Below are 18,941 nucleotides of genomic sequence, written 5' to 3' on the forward strand. Positions count from 1 at the left end.
GAGGCTGGACAGGTTCAGGTCCCATAGCCTCTACTCGTAGGGCCTGCCCTGCTGCCCCCTGATCATGTGAGTGGCCCTCCTCTGGACCCTCTCCATATTGTTCACATCCCTCCTGAAGTGCGGCACCCAGAACTGGACGCAGTACTCCAGCTGTGGCCTGACCAGTGCCACATAGAGGGGGAGGATCACCTCCATGGACCTGCCTGAGATGCATCTGTGGATGCATGACAAGGTGTGGTTAGCCTTCCTGACTGCATCTCCACACTGCTGGCCCATGTTTATCTTGGCATCAATGATGACTCCAACATCCTTTTCCGCCTCTGTACTGGATAAATTAATCCTTCTTTAAAGCATTATGTACCTATATTTGTCTAACCTGCTCTTTAAGACTATGAATGACAGAAAGATTCCTTAAACTTTAGGTAAACTGCCCCAGTGCTTAAACACCTTCCTAGATAGAAAGTTCTTATTGTATCTAATATAAACCTCCCTTTTTGAAATTTAAATACATTACTTATTGTCCTGTCTATAGTGACTATGAAGAACAATGTTGTGCCATCCTCGTTATAAATAATCCCAGTTCTTCCAGCTTTTCATTAAGCTTACCACACACTGTATCCATGCAGCATGGGTCATCTGGATGTGGTATTGGTTTGGGTACAAATCCTTCTATAGTGCAGTTCACTAGTGGAGACATTGGGCAAGATCGATGTGAACAAGTAATGTTCAAGGTATTCTTATTGCAGGTGCAATACTGACAATCATGTTCCCAGGTCTCTCCAGGCTGTGCAAAAAAAAGAAGCAACAGTTCACAGAATAGAAGTTGGAAGTGATAAACTAATGAGAAAAGGGTGTGGGGGATAAGCCAGAGACTCTGGGCTCCTGTACATGTGCCCAACACCCACTCCAATGCATGCTAACTATAACACATTGGAGCAAATTTGATTAATTAATTGAGTCTAAGTCTAATTATAATGCTCCAGCAGCCTCAGCATCATTTGTATTCAGTGTCCCTGTACTTCAAAAGGGTGGTGGGGTTTTTTAACTAAAGCTCATCAAACATATTTTATTTAAAGAATCTCTATCATCATTTTGAAGTGTGGGGTGCTGAATACATGAGACACTGTGGGTGTTTTAATTAGAACAGCTCCTGAGAACCTTTCTAATTAAACCCCCACCCCCGCCCTGAAGCAATTGTAAAGACACCCTCTGAGCATAAGTTTACTGCTGGGTTTTATGAGTTTATTACTGTATTTACTCAAATCCAAGATGAGGTTTTTTTCCACCATTCAACATAGATTCAAGTGCAAGGCAGGGAGGCAGGTGGCTGGTTCAGCTCCAGCTCTGGCCTCAATCCTGACCCAGGCTCAGGGTCAGAGTCAAAGTCAGAGCCACAGCCTCCCTTGCCACCTGCACTGTGCTGCTACCTCTGCCCCCCATGCTGCCTCTCTATCCCCCCCCAACAATTTACCCATAGTCATGGCTCTGGCTCTGGCTCTGGCTCCAGCCCCGCTCTGGCTGGCTACATGAAGTATATTGTGACTCCAGCCTCCACCTGGCCAGGCAGCATTGGCTGATGTGATGGTAGCTCCTGCCCTGGCTCCAGTTCTAGGGCCAGGGCCAGGGATGCTATTGCAACCACTGCTATATGGCTATGCAGGGACCAGAGTGGGCTAGAACCAGAGCTGTAACTAAGGGTAAGCAGCAAGGGGTAGGAAGGTAAATAGTGAGTGGGGAGCAGGTGTTTGGGGGTGGAGTGTAGGCACTGTGGGGGGGCAGGCAGAAGGGAGAAGTGATGGTGGAGACAGGCAGCAGGTGCCAAGATGTGGAGGTTTAAGGGGCAGGGGTCAGGCTGCTTAATTCCCTCTCCTCTTTGCTCACCTGCCAGTGCTTTCCTTGGTTCTGCAGGGTGGGGGGGGGAGGGAGGGTGGATGGTGAATTTAAGATGACATTCCAATAATTAGATGCTATACATGGAAATGTTTAACAAATTTATAAATTTCTCATGTTCATGATCTATTTATTGTGGGATCATCTTAAATTTGAAGTCATCTTAGATTTGGGCAAATATGGTACATATGAAACCCTAAAGACTAAATTTCACAGGGACCAGAGAGTTCTATGGTAAAATATGCTGTGTTTGATTGTGTCCTCTGTAGCCTTGTGTGAGGAAATAGGAAGAAAATAAGAATGAGTGAGAAAACAATAGACTTTCATGGGTTTCCAATTCTGCTTCAGTATCTCTCATAAGGAGTGTAGCTATGTAGCAGAATTAAAAGTCTCTTTCCTTGTCTTTGTTGTTTCTATTGTACACAGGTTTTGAATTTGGGATTAAACAAATGAAATATTTCTGCAATCATTTTTACAGTAGGACACAGCATCTGGCTACTGTATCACAATAGTTATTGGAAGATCATTACCTCTGTTCCTTCCTTACCTGTTTCACTAATCTATCTGGTCCAGTACAGGCTGTAAAACAGAACAATTGTTAGAACCATTGAAAATAAAAAGAATGCTGGAGAAAATTATCGAAGCTGAGAAAGGGAAAGGGACATGAATCAAGAACAAGGCTTTGGGATCTAAGAAAAGGAACTGAAGAAACAGTGAACAATGGCCAAAACACAGGGACTTGAATCCAAACATTCTTGGAGACTGATTTTATTTGCATCTTCCCAAATTAAAGTTCTTCTTTCTGGATAAGATTAGGGGGATGTAATGCCCCTCAGAAGCATTTCTGGTCTAGTCAGAAAGTGCCGTCCAAGAACTAAAGGCTAAGTGTACAAAGACCTGAGGAAGTATGTCTTGCATTCAAAAGCTTGTCTAACTTTATTCCAGCTACATAGCTGGTCCAATAAAAGATATCATCCTTTGAAATCCTTGCTTCTATTCATACAGCACACTGAGCCACAGGGCATTGAGGGCTGAAAGTGATTGTGTTATGGAATCGTACAGCAGGTGTTCAGAGCAAATTTTTATTTTTTTCCCCCAACTTGTATTTTTCCTTACCGCAGACAGAAACACAAATGGCTTCAGAATCTCTCAACAGGATCTTCCCATAAGGGCAGTAACATCCTTCAACAAACACTTTCGCATTACTTTGTGAGGGAATGGTACCAGGAATGGTTTCCCTGCATAATTATATAATAAATAGGAAGGGATGAGTGACACCAAGCCCAGCTTTTAGAGAGAGCTAAAAACAAAAATCTGTCTGAGGGGAGCTGGAATTCTAGTGGGATTTGAATGTGAAAATCCCTTCAATACTTTAAAAATTATGAGCTTGTATCCTTAGTGCTTAGGAAATTACTCACCTGCTGAAGCAAGTTCTTCTTTCTCTTCTCCCACATGGCTTGTAGACCTGGTCCCCAGAACAACTTGCCTCTGTAGAACATTGACAATATGCAGATTAGCATGTCCTGCTTAGCCTACGGCCTTACAATATAAATTACATCTGGGTAGGGTATTTCACTTTGTGCATTCCACAAACATAAAAGAGCAGTTTTCCAAAGAGAGGTTTCTATTGTATTTTTGATCATGAGGGCAGATTGTTCCAGTAATGAATTTGCAACAACACATGCTACCTTTACTACTATGTCAACAGTTCCGGCAAGCACAGGGAAAACAAGCAGAAGGAAAGGGTATATATATATTGCCACCTAGTGATAAAACTGTACTGGACATGGACAAACTAGAAAACATTAGTGAAAGACTGAAATGTAGCCCAGGTTCTGATCATTATGTATATATTCTATTATAAACCTTTGAGCAAGCACCATTATATTGCCAGTGGCAGGACAAGATGGTTGTAAATGATGGGGAAAATTGACTAAGTCAAATACCATACTATTTTACTGATGTAAATCTAAAGTAATTCCACTTAACACCAGTGGGGTTATTCTGAATATACATGAACGTAACAGTATAACTGAGGCCAAAATATGGCCCAGAGGATCCAGTCAGCTCTGGTACCAATAGCAGTATAGGTGAGGCAAAATAAGCTTCAGGACAAGCTATGTGAACCTGCCTGAGGTCTTAGAAGAATACTGATCAGGTAGCCTGTGTTGCAATCTAAAGTTCCTCTGGTTTCACTGTTAATAGTACCCAAACTAGCCAGATTATGTTTACACATGCTGTAATCACACCTTTGACTGTAGCGTAACAATAACCACAGAGGAATGTGTAGTACTCTAGAGCTGCTACCTTCAAAGAATAGTGTGTATGAAGATTCAGACTTTTCCAAAGAGAGTATTGAATAGGGCTAGCTATTTTTTCTCGTTGAAATGTTGATGGAAAAATAAATTTTTGATAAAACAAAAGGTTTCACCCAAAATCTTTCATCCCCAGGTTTCCTCAAAAACATCCTTGCTTTCTTTTATCAGAAAGGCAAAACACAGAAAAACCATTCCAGCTTTTGGCAATTTTCAGTATTTTGGGACTGAAAATTCAATCAGCTCTAGTGCTAAACAATTCAGAGAATGCCATGAACCTAATTTTCCCTTCTCCATTAGTTCCACACAGGCATAATTACATTGACATCAATTATTTTATTCTAGCTTTGCTGATGCATCTCAGCATGTGGACAAATGTACATGTTAGCTGCTTTAAAAGTGGATGGGGATCTTCCACTTGGGTGTGCCCATCAGTTCTTAGGCTGTAACTGTTACCCTGGCATCTTCCTGTAGTGTTACAAGACAGATTGGTGATTCTCAAAATGACCTCAGGTGAGCTCACCTTGGGGTGCCTTGAGACCCTTTCAAGGGTGCCATAGGGTACCACACAATATTAACACAAGATAAACCCAGAGATTTCAGACAGGAATCCATAATGGAAAAAATATTCTAATGTGTTGTGGTCTTTTTGAGTCTTTTGCAAAATTGCTTTATTATTTTTCTGTGGTCAAATATTGAGTGAAAACTAAGAGGGGTGCCTTATGTCTAAAAAGGTTGAAAACTACTGGCATAGGTAGTTCCATAGTTGGTAGGGTCGGAAGGGATGTGAGCAGATCATCAAGTCTGACCCCCTGCCATGGGCAGGAAAGAATGCTGGGGTCAAACAACCCCGGCAAGGTGTCTATCTAGCCTCCTATTGAAGACCCCCAGGGTAGGATCCAGCACCACTTCCCTTGGAAGTTGGTTCCAGATCCTAGCCGCCCTGACTGTGAAGTAGCGCCTCCTGATATCTAGCCTGAATCTACTCTCAGTCAACTTACAGCCATTATTCCTCATTACTTCTGGTAGTGCTTGGGGGAACAGGGACTCTCCCATTTCCTGCTGGTCTCCCTTGGCCAGTTTATAGATGGCCACCAGATCCCCTCTCAGCCTTCTCTTGTGGAGGCTGAACAGGTTCAGGTCTCGTAGCCTCTCCTCGTAGGGCCTGCCTTGCTGCCCCCTGATCATGCAAGTGGCCCTCCTCTGGACCCTCTCCATGTTGTCCACATCCCTCTTGAAGTGCGGTGCCCAGAACTGGATGCAGTACTCCAGCTGCGGCCTGACCAGTGTCATATAGAGGGGGAGGATCACCTCCTTGGACCTGCTCGTGATGCATCTGTGAATGCATGACAAGGTGCAATTAGCCTTCCTGACTGATTGGCGGCCCATGTTCATCCTGGAGTCTATAATGACTCCAAGATCCTTTTCTGCCTCTGTGCTGATAAGAAGGGAGTTCCCCAGCCTGTAGGTATGCTGCTGGCTCTTTCTCCCTAGGTGCAGTACCCTGCACTTATCAGTATTGAATACCATCTTGTTCTCATCCGCTCACCCCTATAACCTGTCCAGATCCAATTGCAGGCTGTCCCTCCCTTCTAGCGTGCCCACTTCTCCCCACATCTTAGTATCATCTGCAAATTTGAACAAGGTGCTTTTCACCCCCTCGTCCAAGTTGCTGATGAAGATATTGAACAGTGCGGGCCCGAGGACAGAACCCTGGGAGACCCCACTGCCCACATCCCTCCAGGTCAAAAATGATCCATCCACCACCGCTCTCTGGGTGTGGCCCTCCCGCCACTTGGTGACCCATCTGACAGTGTAGGCATTGAAACTACAATCTCCTAATTTTTTAACGAGAATGGGGTGACAGACAGTGTTGAAAGCCTTCCTAAAGTCCAGAAAGACTACATCCACAGTGACACCTGCGTCCAAGAATTTTGTGACCTGGTTGGTCTGACAGGACCTGCCTCTAATGAACCCATGTTGGTTGTCCCTAAGCATACACTCCCCTGCTTGCCCCTCGCAAATGTGCACCTGAATAATTTTCTCAAAGAGTTTCCCCAGGACCAAGGTAAGACTAACGGGCCTATAATTTCCTGGGTCCTCCTTCCTCCCTTTTTTGAAAATGGGGACTACATTGGTCCTTTTCCAGTCCTGTGGAACCTTGCCAGAGCACCATGAGTGCTTGTAAAGCTGTGCCAGGGGTCCCACAATGACCTTTGCCAGTTCCCTCAGCACTCTGGGGTGGTGTCTGTCAGGACCTGCTGATTTGAACATGTCCAGTCCTACCAGAATTTCCTTGACTAGGTCCTCACTGACCCTGGGCCTGGCTGCCTATCTTCCTAAATTTGCGTTGAATGAAGCAGGATAAAAGTTGGAAAGGTTTTGCCGTACTTGTATCAGTACAGAATCATAGAGATGTAAATTGTAGTGTTTCAGCTTATATCAGTATGGATGCAATTAAATTTGTCTATACTTTCAGGGAAGACTCAAGCCCTATGTAACTTCTAAAATCAACACATACACAATATATATGTGTAATAGTAAAGGGAGCAGAGTAAAATTACTTCCAGGCCAGAAAACCCTTCTTCAGCTCACCGCACTCTCCATTTGTTTTGCTTCTCCAGTCAACACAAACCCCTTGTAATCCACACAAAGCAGCATAGGTCTTAAGGCTGTAACATTCGGTCCTCTGACCCACGGCTGAACATGCATCTCTGAGGCAAGCTGCATAGTAAGCTTGGGGAGGAACTTCATTGTGACAGTCTGTCATATTCCTTAGTAAACAATAACAATAGGCAAGTTTTTCATGGTGGATTTTAGCAATGTCATAACAAAAGTTCAGCTCAGAAACACACTAATCCATGGAGAAAAACTGTCAAGTTAAATATACAACTTTAAAATGTTTTAATGGGAAATGTTCTCCTGGCTACCAACCACTAGCAAATCTTTCAGTGGGTGTGTCTCTCCCAGCCACATGGGGAACAGCACGGGTCCCAATCCCCACACAGCTGGCAGGGAGCTGCCTTGCTACTGGGACTGCTTTCCCAGCCATGTGGGGATTGGGACTAGCCCCCACGACCCCTGCCAGTCTGAGGCTGGAACCCGGGGGATTCTGGAGCTCCCCCTGGCTGCTATAGGGGGCAGAGCAGAGCAGAAACAGCCCTAGATTGAACTGCTCCTGTTAGAAGCAAATTTGCTCACAATGGGAGCACATTCAGATGCATGCGGGGGAGGTGCAGTTTAATGTGCCTGAATTTTCTACATTGAAAATGTAGGTGCATTAACTGCATGTGTAGATGCATGCAATGAAAACTAATCATACATCCCTTTTAAGTAATGATGACCTTTTTCACATGTTATTTACAGCATCTTGATTTACCCATAGATTATGTAATACAGGATTGAATCATATAAAGTCTTCTTTGCAATTTTAGTGCAGTAATTCTAGGTACAGATATTTTTGTTTTTTTAGTTTAGTAATCTTATTTTAAAATAATAAAATTATTTAAGAAAATAAACTTGCAGGATAGGCTTATAGCAGTGATTTTAGTTTACAGCCTTCAGACAAAAACAATAGGATACCTAAAAATGTTGGCCTTAATGTTCCAAAACTTATCTTGGGCAAAAAATTTAAAATGCCTTAAAAGAAGATGGATTTTGAGAAATCAGCTGTTCAGTATCAACCATTAAAAATCAGCAGTGTTAAGCCTCAGATCATAAATCACTAAATTTAGATTAATTTATTTTACCTTTTATAGGCAGTTTATAGCCAATCTGTGAAGCACACAGTTGCCTCCTTTTAGGCCTGATCCTGTATATCAGGGCTTGGTAACCTAGGGGTGTCTGTACATGTGTGGGATGCCTGCTCCAACTCATTCTAATTAGAACATGTCGGAGCAGACTCAATCAATTGAGTCTAATTAGAATACTCCAGCAGCCTTGCCATCATGTGTTTTCAGTGTTTCCATATTTCAAAATGGCAGCTCATTAAATAACCTTTAGTTAAAACATCCCAGCTGCTGTTTTGAAGTACAAGATGCTGAATACACAAGATGCTGGGGGCATTTTAATAAAAGCGACTCCTGAGAACCACTCTGAATAAAATGCCCCCCTACCCTGGAGCAAGCATATAGATAACCCTACAACCTGCAGACTGGATCTAGCCAACAGAGCCACTGAATCCAGCCTGTGAATGTGGAGCCTCAGTAGCCTTCAGTGGCAGGGGGTTTAAGCTCAGGTGCTCTCCCCAGGCTGCTACAGGGAGAAGCACCAATCATGAGTGGGCCCTGATTTCCCCCTTCCCTCCCGCCCCCCCGCACCTCTGACCCAAGGTGAGTCATTCTGGCTTGCAGCCAGGAAGGGTTGCTGACTGCTGATCTATATGATGCTCATGAAAGCGTGTCTTACCAGATGAGTGCACAAAGAGCAGAAGGGGGGCAAACTCCTTGATCTATTTCAGTCGGAGTGGGTTCTGGGATATTTAATTCACAAGGTCTCTTGTTAAGATCAGGAAGTCTCCAGTCAGATGCCATCTCACTGAAGAAGTCTGTAATCTCACCATTCCTCTTCCTAGCATCATCAGACTTTTCATTGGTGCATGTACCTGCCAGCAATACAAAACAAAGGTATGTAAAAGCTGAAGAACTCAGGGACTTCCAAGAATTCCTTCTGGAGAGGAAATTACATGCATAAAGGCAGGTGGAAATTTTTAATTGGTCTTGAAAGGTATCAAACACAAATGAGTCTTCATTGACTTCACAGAAAGGAGGTGCTTAAAGGAAAAGGCTAAAATAGCTAGTCTGTCATTTATGGATGACAAGTAAAGTGTCAGGTAACAAATTCTTTCAACTTGCTTAAGCAATTGAGACAGTCCTGTCTTTTAAAATGGATTTTGTGAGCCATTTCATGAGCAGATGTGATCAGGAGATAGCAAAAAGGGAGAAGAAACATGCACATGCATACATACATACATACCTGCATACATGCATATAGCTTCTCTTGAATTCCTCCATTCATCCACAAATGGAGAAGGGAGTAAAAAGAGATTACTTGGAACTCTCTATTACCACTCTCTGCTCCACCAAAGAGGAAGAAAAACATTATAATATAGTGCTGATAAATCTTATACCAAAATGAAAAAAACAAGAATCTGGAGACATTAATTATACCTGAATACACTTACCACATTGTCCCTCTGTATTGTTATAAAAGGTGTTGAAAGGGAGTTTTATGTAGAACACGTTATAGCTATAAGAGACATAAAGTCCTATTTCAGGTATTTCAACAATAATGTAGAGGCCAGAACTGGTTATCCTGATACCATTCTTGAAGAAATTTGGTACCATCTTCTTACTGTTGAACAGAACCTAAATAAAAGAAAGAGTCCAAATCGTTCAGCAAGTGTCATGTTGCTTAATATAAACTTTATAGTTTGGAATGCCTAGGACAAATTATTTTTCCAGATATACTGGCTGTGTCTATATGAGATGCTGACTGCTCAGTAGCCTGTGGCTACTGTACAGTAGCTTCACGTGGCAGAAAGTGTGACATGATGCTACAGTGCAGTCAGCGTCACAAAAAACCATTTGGCAGCACTACTGTGTAGTAATTCTGGTTAGTGCACAGTCATTTCATACTTGTATAAACAAGTATAAGCAAGTACTAATTGACTGCACAGTAACGACTGTGCAGTCAGTGTCTCATGTAGGCCACTTAGTGCAAGCCTTTGAAGCTTAGACTGGCTGAGTTTCCATGTGGCTTTCAGGTATTTCAGTTACTAAGTGCAGAGAAAATAGCAGTAAAAATGATACAGCAATTTACCACAGATTTGATTAGTTTTCACAAGACGGTTTCTCTGAATCATTCACTGTTCCATGTATGGTCAAGTTTCTTTTGATCGGCCATGGAATAAATCACAAGAAAAGAAACCACGAATTACAGGACACAGCTTATGGCTTACCTACCAACTATTGCTTCCTGGCAAAAGAGTAAACCAAACCTCACTGAAGTCAGTGGAAAGATTTGCACTGACTTTAGTGGTCTTTTGTGGTCCTTTCTTTCATAGAAAAAAGCCCAAGTTATTATTATTATTGAGGAACATGACACACACCTATTCATAAATAAATTAAGCTATTCCAAGGCTCTTGAAACAGGTCAGACAGCCCCTCAGAATGACATCCCTCCATTTATTCAAAAGGCAAGGACAGCATGGGCAGTGATACAGCAAATACCCTTATTTGCTCTGTCAAAGTGTGTCAGCCTTACCTATGCTGGAAGGACTATCTCTAGGTAAAGGAGACTACCGTCAGCCTCCAGGCCCTTCCTTCAAGCCTGCTGCCATATGTACCCAAATTAGATCTATATCAATTTCAATGGAAGCTGCTACTCATAATTTGGAGTGAGAGAATAAGATCACATGATCCTGGGTAGTGCCAGTGATCATGATGGCCTTTGTAAAGCAGCCATCTTTCAGTAGAGGGGGAGCACCAGACAATATTGATGTAAGCAACTGAACACCAAAAGGGCAAAGACAAACAACAAGAAGCAAAATCTTTCTATTTAAAATCCCCACATTTTACTCATCTTCTCTATCATAAAAAACACAGGCCTGCACATTTCACTGAATGTTTTTGAAACAAAAGAAGCCAAATAAAACAGAATCTCTCTCTCTCTCCCCCTCTGTTTTTGTGTGTTTGTTGTTTTGTTTTTGTTTTATACTGTAAATTAGCTCTATTCTTAAACCTGGTGGAGCTATTGGCATGGCCAAACACATAAATGGGAATAATCTAAAAACATGATAGAAAATGTATTACCAGGTTGCCTTCTTTTCCATGCTCTACTGCTTGTGTCAGAAGAACTACAGAATCATTATAAAAAATGAAGAGCGACATTGAACAAATGTTTCCATCAACATCACTGCAGTAGTAGTTGTCCAAGTGAATCCAGAAGTTTGGGGAATCTGGCTGGATTGGCTTCACCAGGACATAGGAGCAATTCCCTTTGAAATTGTAATATGTTCCATCGAAGGTCATATAATGCTCATTTGCCCACCCGCTACATATACCTAGAAACAAAGATAAGCTTTAAGGCTGATTTATTTTAGGGTTTCTGAATGTATGAATAAGCCTTCAGTCGGCAATGGCTGATCTCTCTGCCAACTGACAAAGTTGCATCTTGTCCCACACTGTTTCTTTGGCCAGCTTTACAGTGTGAGTTCCTTGTGACCTTTTACCTCTGGTTAATAAATGTTATAACAGTCCAGGTTTTCAGTTCCTCTGGCGTACCCCATGCCGTAATGGAAATAAAATGTTTTCTCTGATAGGCCCACAAGAAAACATTTACAAAAAGGCAGACAAGATTTCAGTTTCGTAGATACCCCTTATCCCATAGCTAAGCACTTTCTGTAAACCCTGTTTTCCAAACTCACTCACATATAGCCATTTCTTTTCTTTCCACTTTCTATCCTTATGTTGCCTTTGTCCCATTGAGCCTCTTGTTATCCCACTCATTTATTATTCTTATTCATCTTCCCATTTATCTCCACATCTAAGCAATCCCACACGTCATCATGGCAAACCTTATTTTACCTAGAGACATTGTCTCATCTCTATTTCCAATATTTCCTCCCTTCTTATCATGCCATTCTGCTACATCCCTGTTTCTGACAGTATTTTTCCATCATGCCTACTCACAGCATTTGCTCCCTTAGAAAATCTTCTGAACGTTACTTGTGTTAAGCTACATATTTCTAAAGACGGTTGGTTCTAGTAAGGACTCACCCTAGCTTACATGCTTTACATATGAAGTAAATTGTGACCTCACTAAGCTAAGAATGATGGATAGCAGAATTGGAACTGATTTGGATGTACCATATTTCTTTGTGTATAAGTCAAGATTTGAACCCCCAAAATTTACCCTTAAATGTCCACCTTGACTTATATACCATATCAGTACTTCAACTGGACACCATGTCAGCATCTTGCTGCACAGGGAGGTGGCATGCTGGTGGGCTCTGGGGAAGTTGAATCGGGCCCCTGGGAGTGCAGACAGTTCGAGGTATGCCACTGCTGCAGAGGGAAGAAGTGCCCCCCCCCCCACAGCTCAGGAGCTGCCCAGCCTGGCAGAAGCTTGTCCTCTGGTCATGGTAGAGGTGGGCAGGCTCTGCCAAAAGCAGGATCAGGCCCCTGCCTGACATGGGGTGAGGCAGCCCCTTCCTGGGTCATGCCAGGCATCCTGCTACCTACCTGCTTAAGGCAGAAACAGTGAGGAGCCTGATCCTCCTTTTGGCAGAGCCTGCCCGCCCCCTGCCCTCCCCTTCCCACCAGCAGCTGGGGGGTGAGCTGCCACCAGGCTGGGCAGCCCCTGAGCGTGGGGGGGCCCAGTCCTTCCCTCTGTGGTGGTGGCGCCCCCTGGGCCCAGCTGCCCAAGCTGCAAGGCACCCAGTCCAACTTCCCTACAAGTCCACCTGGGCTTCCAGTGCCTCGCACACTGAGTTATGCAATATATTGACACGTACACTGTAAAATATGGTACTTCCCTTGAGGCTCACTTTAACACCTCACAAAATTTGTAATCTTGTTGCCATGTTACTTACACTTGCACTCAAAAACTTCACAGCAGCCAGTTTCATCAAAGTATTTTGTGAATGGGAAACCATTGACACAGAGATTTGTTTGCAGAAGTGGGCAGTCCGCACTGGTCAGTTTAATATTGTTTCCTTCTCCCAAGCAAGTGGCAATCTGGCAATTTCCAAAGGTCCATGACTCATTAAACTGTTGACAATTTAAAAGAAAGAGGTGAGAATATGCATGGGAAATGAACTTACTAGCACTCTAAAAATTACTGGCAGAGAGCATAGGCAGCTCAGTAATACAACTAGCCTGGCAGCATTCACAATCTGTTGAGGTTTTGTTTTTGTTTTTTAATTCAGAAAATCTCATAACACTTCACAACAAATAACCATCAATGAAGCCTCAAGGCCTATTTCTATACTATAAAAAAATTCTGTATCAGATGCAATATTGAGATCATGACCACTCCTGAATTTCAGTGGTCCAGCTGAGGGAATGTTTTCCAACACTAATACTTATACAATCCTGCCCACCTACCTTCTAACACCACCTACCTTCTAATGGCTTTGTCTTGATAGTCAGGTCTTTACTTCCTGTCCTATGTTACTGTATGGTTTTGCAGTATTCTGACTGACTTCTACTTTCTTCAGAAACCTAGGGTGTCAGGGATGGAGGAGGACCACTATAACTATTATTAGGCCTATGCGAGTAGGCAGCTATTTGATTCAGCTTCAGATCCAGAGCTCTGGATCGGTTTCCCGCTTCAGTATAGCCGAAGCAGCTCCAAAGCTTTGGAGCTGCCTCGGAGATCCAGCCGTAGGGTATAATGGGGAATCAATGAAATATCTATAACTTTGTTGTTTTTTGTCTGCATTGGATGAAACTTGCAGGGCTGATAGCTGCTGCTAAGTGCATGAAGCCTGCCAAGTTTCAAGAAGCTGGTGCAGAGGTTTGGGGGGAACTACACCCCAAATTCTTGAAAGCAACACTCATGTCATGTGTATATGTTACACTACAGGGAGGTTAAAACTGCAGGGGTTGTAGCCCCTGGTGAGGCCACAAAGCCTGCCAAGTTTCAAGAAGATAGGTGCAGAGATTTGGGGAGAACTGCACCTCAAGCTTCAGGCAAAACTTTTGTCAGCAAAACTTGTGACATAGGTGACACTGTGTGTGTTAAGGCACAGCAGGATGAAAGCTGCAGGGATGGTAGCCTCTGATGAGGCCACAACGCCTGCCAGCTGTCAAGGAGATCAGTGCAGGGCTTCTGGGTTCTGGGGCCCTGCACCTCTAGCTGCTGACAGGCAAAACTCATGATATGGGTGCTTGTGCGACAGACTGTCTCTTTCTTGGGGCAGTTGATTGTCTGTATCCTCTCTTTAGTCTGTGGTTCTATAGGTGTTAATCCTTGCTAATTAACATGTTACCCCTGCAAGTTTCATCCAAAGCAGACACAAAACAACTAAGTTATAGATATTTGATTGATTCCCTATTATACCCTATGGCCGGATCTCCAAAGCAGCTCTGAAGCTTTTCCAAAATGGTTTGGAAGCTCCAAACTGCTTTGGAAAGCCTAAAGAAGCCAGCACTTCGATCTGGACATGCTGCTTCGGACCTCGAAACATCTGAAGCTTCTCCAGATCTGAAGCACGGTCCAAAGCCTCATACAGCCCTAACTATTACCTACTTCAGTGGGAATTTGTAATTTCTCATTTGTAGAATGCCAGATCTTGGTCATGGAAATACAGCAGTGCTGTTGCTAAGACAGCAGTTTCAAGTAGTATGCAAAAATGATCTGCTTTTCCATTGCCCAGATCCCAGAGTATATGGTTTGGTGCCAGCCCCAAGACACATCACCCTAAGGGAACATGTTTGTGTCCCATCTGTGCTTTGATACATTATTTTTGCTCACTTACCTTTCTTGGAGGAAGAAGATCAAAGCAATCAGTCACAAGAGGTATTTTGGGAGTAGACACCATAGTTGTTGAAAGAGGTGTGTAGGTGCTATGGGATTCTACTCCCGCTATTCCTACACATTTGCCCTGGATTCGTTCAATCTGGCATGATGCATTACATTTGGAGTAAATACACTGATCTGAAGCATTAGTTGTCTGAGATATGTTACTTCCTGCAAGATCAGAAAAGTAATTGCTAGGATTCCATGAGTCTGACATACTTTCCCAGAAACTTTGGTTTGAGCTACCAGTTCCCATGTTGTAGCATAGCACTCTTTTCCCACACTAGCTACAGATTGAGCAGCACATTTTACTAACTTGAACTGAGTCACACTTAGTTGTGACTATGTCCAGTTGGCAAAAATAGTGAATCTGCAACTAATCTGTATCTACCAGCTTGGCCATGGCTGACATCATTTCAGCAACAGAGACTGGGGAAAGCTATTACTCATTCAACTTTCATCTCTTCTGCACACAAAGAAGTATCTTCCTAGGAACTGCATATGCATATCAAAGAGCAGACACTGGCTTCTCAATAATGTGGAATAGCCCTATTAAGGGAATGGAATAACCCCAAAACAGAGTCAAGAGAATAGGTGTCTCAGATGTATCAGATCCTAGTCTGTTACAATGAAAAAAAATCAAAGAATTATTATTATGAAGCTATGGTATCTGAAAAATTAATACTTCCTTACTGGTAAGTGTTCTGCAAAACATTCACAGTTTATTCACAGAAAAAACGGAATTTACCTAGATGAAAACAATTAGATTGCTTCTTACCTATAGCAATCAGCTCCCCATTTACATTGCAGAAGCATGGGATAGATATTGCAGGTGCTGGTGTTGTAAGAGACATTACTGTAGTCATTCCTATGCATATAACAATTGAAAGTAGGTAATATTTTACTCCCATATTTTGGATCTGAAAGTGCTACATTAAATTCCCCTTGTCATTTATAACATTCTATATCATTCCCATAATTGGAAAAAGCTGAAGACTTATAAAGGGAAATAAAATTAATTAGCTTTCCATTCCTTGGGTCCCCCCTTTTCTTTTTCTTAAAAAATAAAACAAACAAACAAAAACATCCCTCTTTCCCCTCTCCCCATCCCTGTTTGCTCTTGCCCATGTTCTTGAATCCTACCTGACTTCCGTGTCTTTGGGGAACTAATGCCTGGTTTCTGGACCCCTGCAGGTGTGGACCCTGCCAAGTTGAATACATGCACTTTATTCAGATCGTATTTCACCACAGTGCTTCAAATTTTGTCTTGGAACTTCTGCTTTCTTAAGTATTATCTTAGTGTGCATCCTAGCACAGTTATCGTCACAGATAAGATACAGCAAAAAGGCTTTTAAGCACTTTGTCTAGCCTTTCAAATGTGTTCTCAAAAACACTTAAGCAATGCAGCTAAGCTTTTCCCAGTGTATTAGGCCTGTGTGAGTAGGCAGGTATTCAATCCAGCTTCGGATCCAGCCACTTCAGATGCCAGGGATCCGATCTGGAGCTCCAGACTGGGTTCCCACTTTGATCCAGCCAAAGCAGCTCTGAAGCTTCAAAGCTGCCTCAGAGATCTGGCCATAGGATATAGTGGGGAATCAATGAAATATCTATAACTTTGTTGGTTTTTGTCCAATTTGGATAAAACTTGCAGGGGTAGTAGCCTCTCATGTCATGTGTGTGTGTTACACCACAGTGGGGTGAAAATTGCAGGGGTGGTAGCCCCTGGTGAGGCCACAAAGCCTGCCAAGCTTCAAGAAGATCAGTGCAGGGGTTTGGGGAGAACTGCACCTCAAACTGCTGACAGGCAAAACTTGTGACATGGGTGCTTGTGCAACGGACTGTCTCTGCCTTGAGGCAGTTGATTGTCTGTATTGATTTTTTCTTCTCCTTAGTCTGTGGTTTTGTAGGTGTTAATCATTACTTATTAACTGGTTACATTAGCTAGCAACTGTGTATTGAGCTGGTCCCTGAGTGAATCATGATTGACTGGTAACTGGTAACACAGTAGCTTAGCAGCCAGGCCTGCAGTAGTTTCACCCCCCCATCCCCCACCCCAAGACAGACATAGTAGCACAAGCACCCATGTCACAAGTTTTGCCTGTCAGCAGCCAGAGGTGCAGGGCCCCAAAATCCCCCTGCACCTATCTCCTTGACAGCTGTCAGGCTTCGTGGCCACAGTAGGGGCTACCATCCCTGCAGCTTCCATCCTGCTGCGCCTTAACACACACAGTGTCACCCATATCACGTGTTTTGCTTGTCAGCAGCTTGAGGTGCAGTTCTCCCCAAACCCCTGCACTGATCCTCTTGAAACATGGCAGGCTTTGTGGCTTCACCAGGGGCCACCACCCCTGCAGTTTTCACCCCCCTGTGTTTTAACACATAGACGTGACATGAGTTTTGCTTTCAGGAATTTGGCGTGCAGTCCCCCCCAACCCCTGTACCAATGTTCTTGAAACTTGGAAGACTTCATGCTCTCAGCAGAGGATAGAATCCCTGAAAATTTCATCCAAATCAGACAAAAAACAACAAAGTTATAGATATTTCATTGATTCCCCATTATATCCTATGGCCAGATCTCCGCGGTGGCTCTGAAGCTTTTCCAAAGCACTTTGGAAGCTCCGAACTGCCTCAGAAAGCCTGATGAAGCCAGTTCTTTGACCCAGGTGTGCTGCTTCAGACGCCGAAGTGTCTGAAGCATCTCTGGATCTGAAGCATGGTCTGAAGCCTCGCACAGCCCTACAGTGTATCTTTTGTTACTGATTTAAGTATAATTCATTGAACTGAAGGAGGAATAACATATTTACTTTCCTCCCCGCATTTTTTTCATTTCTATTCTGGTTTTCAGAACATTAACCAGCCCTTGACAAAATCATATCAAAGCTTTATTTTCCCCTCCCTAGTGTTTCTTGTGAGATGGGTGTTTTTTCTATTGTGCCTTACATATGGAATTTTTCACAAAGTGTGAGACAGCTAGTAATACATTTCTATGCTACTGTGATCCACTGGAAATTGCCTGACAGTATGACAGGAGGTGAGAAGGATATCAGGAAAACAAGGTTCAGAATAAAAAGGTGGCACTAGAGCCATGAAATATTTGGAACTGTTTGCATAAATACTCCTATCTAAATTGTACTGGGAACTTGCCAGATTTCTAGGACTGGGCTTCTGTAAAAATATCATAAAGGTACTTTTGCCTCTATCTCTTTAGTTCTTTGGTTCTGTAGATCAGAGAACCTGGCATTATGTCTCAAATTTGTACTCTCCTGCATTATGTGTCAACCGTTGCCCTGTACAATTATTGTACAAAAGGCCTTTTTTAAGGAGGATGAATCTTGTCACAATTGCAAGTGTTTTTTTTATACTAAGTAGAAGACAACAGATCTCATATAAATCTGGTACCTGACATTTCTATAGCAGGTAGTGTTGTAGGTAGTACTTCACAAGGGATGAATGTTCTAATGATCTTTCCATTAGGACCACAAACAGCTGTTCTGCATCTCCCCAATTCTGTTTTATTGTAGATATTTGCATTTAAGGTATAGGTCTTCTCATGGTAGCAGCAGAGGCAGTCTGACACAATGAGAAGGAAATGTGGTGAAAGGAGGAAACACATCATTATGAACAGATATAAAAGATAACCCTGAATTAGGTATAATTCTTCCCCAAACTATCAACTCTAAGATAAAAAGTTGCTCAAGTGTAATGTGGCTCCTGCATATGCCACAATAGGTGCAGAGCTCATCCCAATTTAGGCCTGTACAAAGTGGCTAGTATTCTCTTTGGATTTGGATTCGGCCAATTCGGGGGACAGTAATTTGATTCAGTGATTTGAATCACTGTCCAAAATTGATTCAGCTGAATCGGATTTGGAGATTTGGCCACTGCTGAATTGGCTGAATCTCTGAATTGGACAGCCCCCTCTCCCAGCCCTGTCAATGGCTGCCCCACCTGGCCCTAGCTCCCGGCTCTTTAAAAAAAATAAGCCCCACACCGGCTGCTGCCAGGTGGGGGGGGGCAATCCTCGCTGAATCCCACTGCCCCACGCTGTGTGGGGGACTCTGCCACAGATCCCCCGACCCCCACCTGCTCTCCCAGTCCCACCCCCGTCCCATGGCTGCCCTGCTTAGCCCCAGCTCCTGGATCTTTAAAAAAAAAAAAAGCACCAGGAACTGGGGCCAGGCAGGACAGCCATAGGGGGCCTGGGAGAGCAGG

General features: G+C 43.2%; 1 protein-coding gene across 1 annotated transcript in view; it reads right to left on the bottom strand.

Moving 5' to 3' along the window:
• Nucleotides 1-18,941, bottom strand: part of LOC109299193 (mucin-5B-like) — a 103,255-nt gene that overhangs the window by 12,146 nt on the left and 72,168 nt on the right. Inside the window, exons 29-41 of the mRNA XM_019519765.1 lie at nucleotides 18,129-18,299; nucleotides 15,873-15,932; nucleotides 15,508-15,597; nucleotides 14,689-14,900; nucleotides 12,799-12,976; nucleotides 11,018-11,268; nucleotides 9,388-9,571; nucleotides 8,613-8,808; nucleotides 6,801-6,979; nucleotides 3,309-3,378; nucleotides 3,007-3,128; nucleotides 2,438-2,469; nucleotides 607-784 (exon numbers count right to left, since the gene is read on the bottom strand). Of these exons, the coding sequence (XP_019375310.1) occupies nucleotides 607-784; nucleotides 2,438-2,469; nucleotides 3,007-3,128; nucleotides 3,309-3,378; nucleotides 6,801-6,979; nucleotides 8,613-8,808; nucleotides 9,388-9,571; nucleotides 11,018-11,268; nucleotides 12,799-12,976; nucleotides 14,689-14,900; nucleotides 15,508-15,597; nucleotides 15,873-15,932; nucleotides 18,129-18,299 (1,923 nt within the window). The remainder of the gene's footprint in view (nucleotides 1-606; nucleotides 785-2,437; nucleotides 2,470-3,006; nucleotides 3,129-3,308; nucleotides 3,379-6,800; nucleotides 6,980-8,612; nucleotides 8,809-9,387; nucleotides 9,572-11,017; nucleotides 11,269-12,798; nucleotides 12,977-14,688; nucleotides 14,901-15,507; nucleotides 15,598-15,872; nucleotides 15,933-18,128; nucleotides 18,300-18,941) is intronic.

Source organism: Gavialis gangeticus, unplaced genomic scaffold, assembly GCF_001723915.1.
Source record: "Gavialis gangeticus isolate Ggan-Ray unplaced genomic scaffold, GavGan_comp1, whole genome shotgun sequence".
Lineage (NCBI taxonomy): Eukaryota > Metazoa > Chordata > Crocodylia > Gavialidae > Gavialis > Gavialis gangeticus.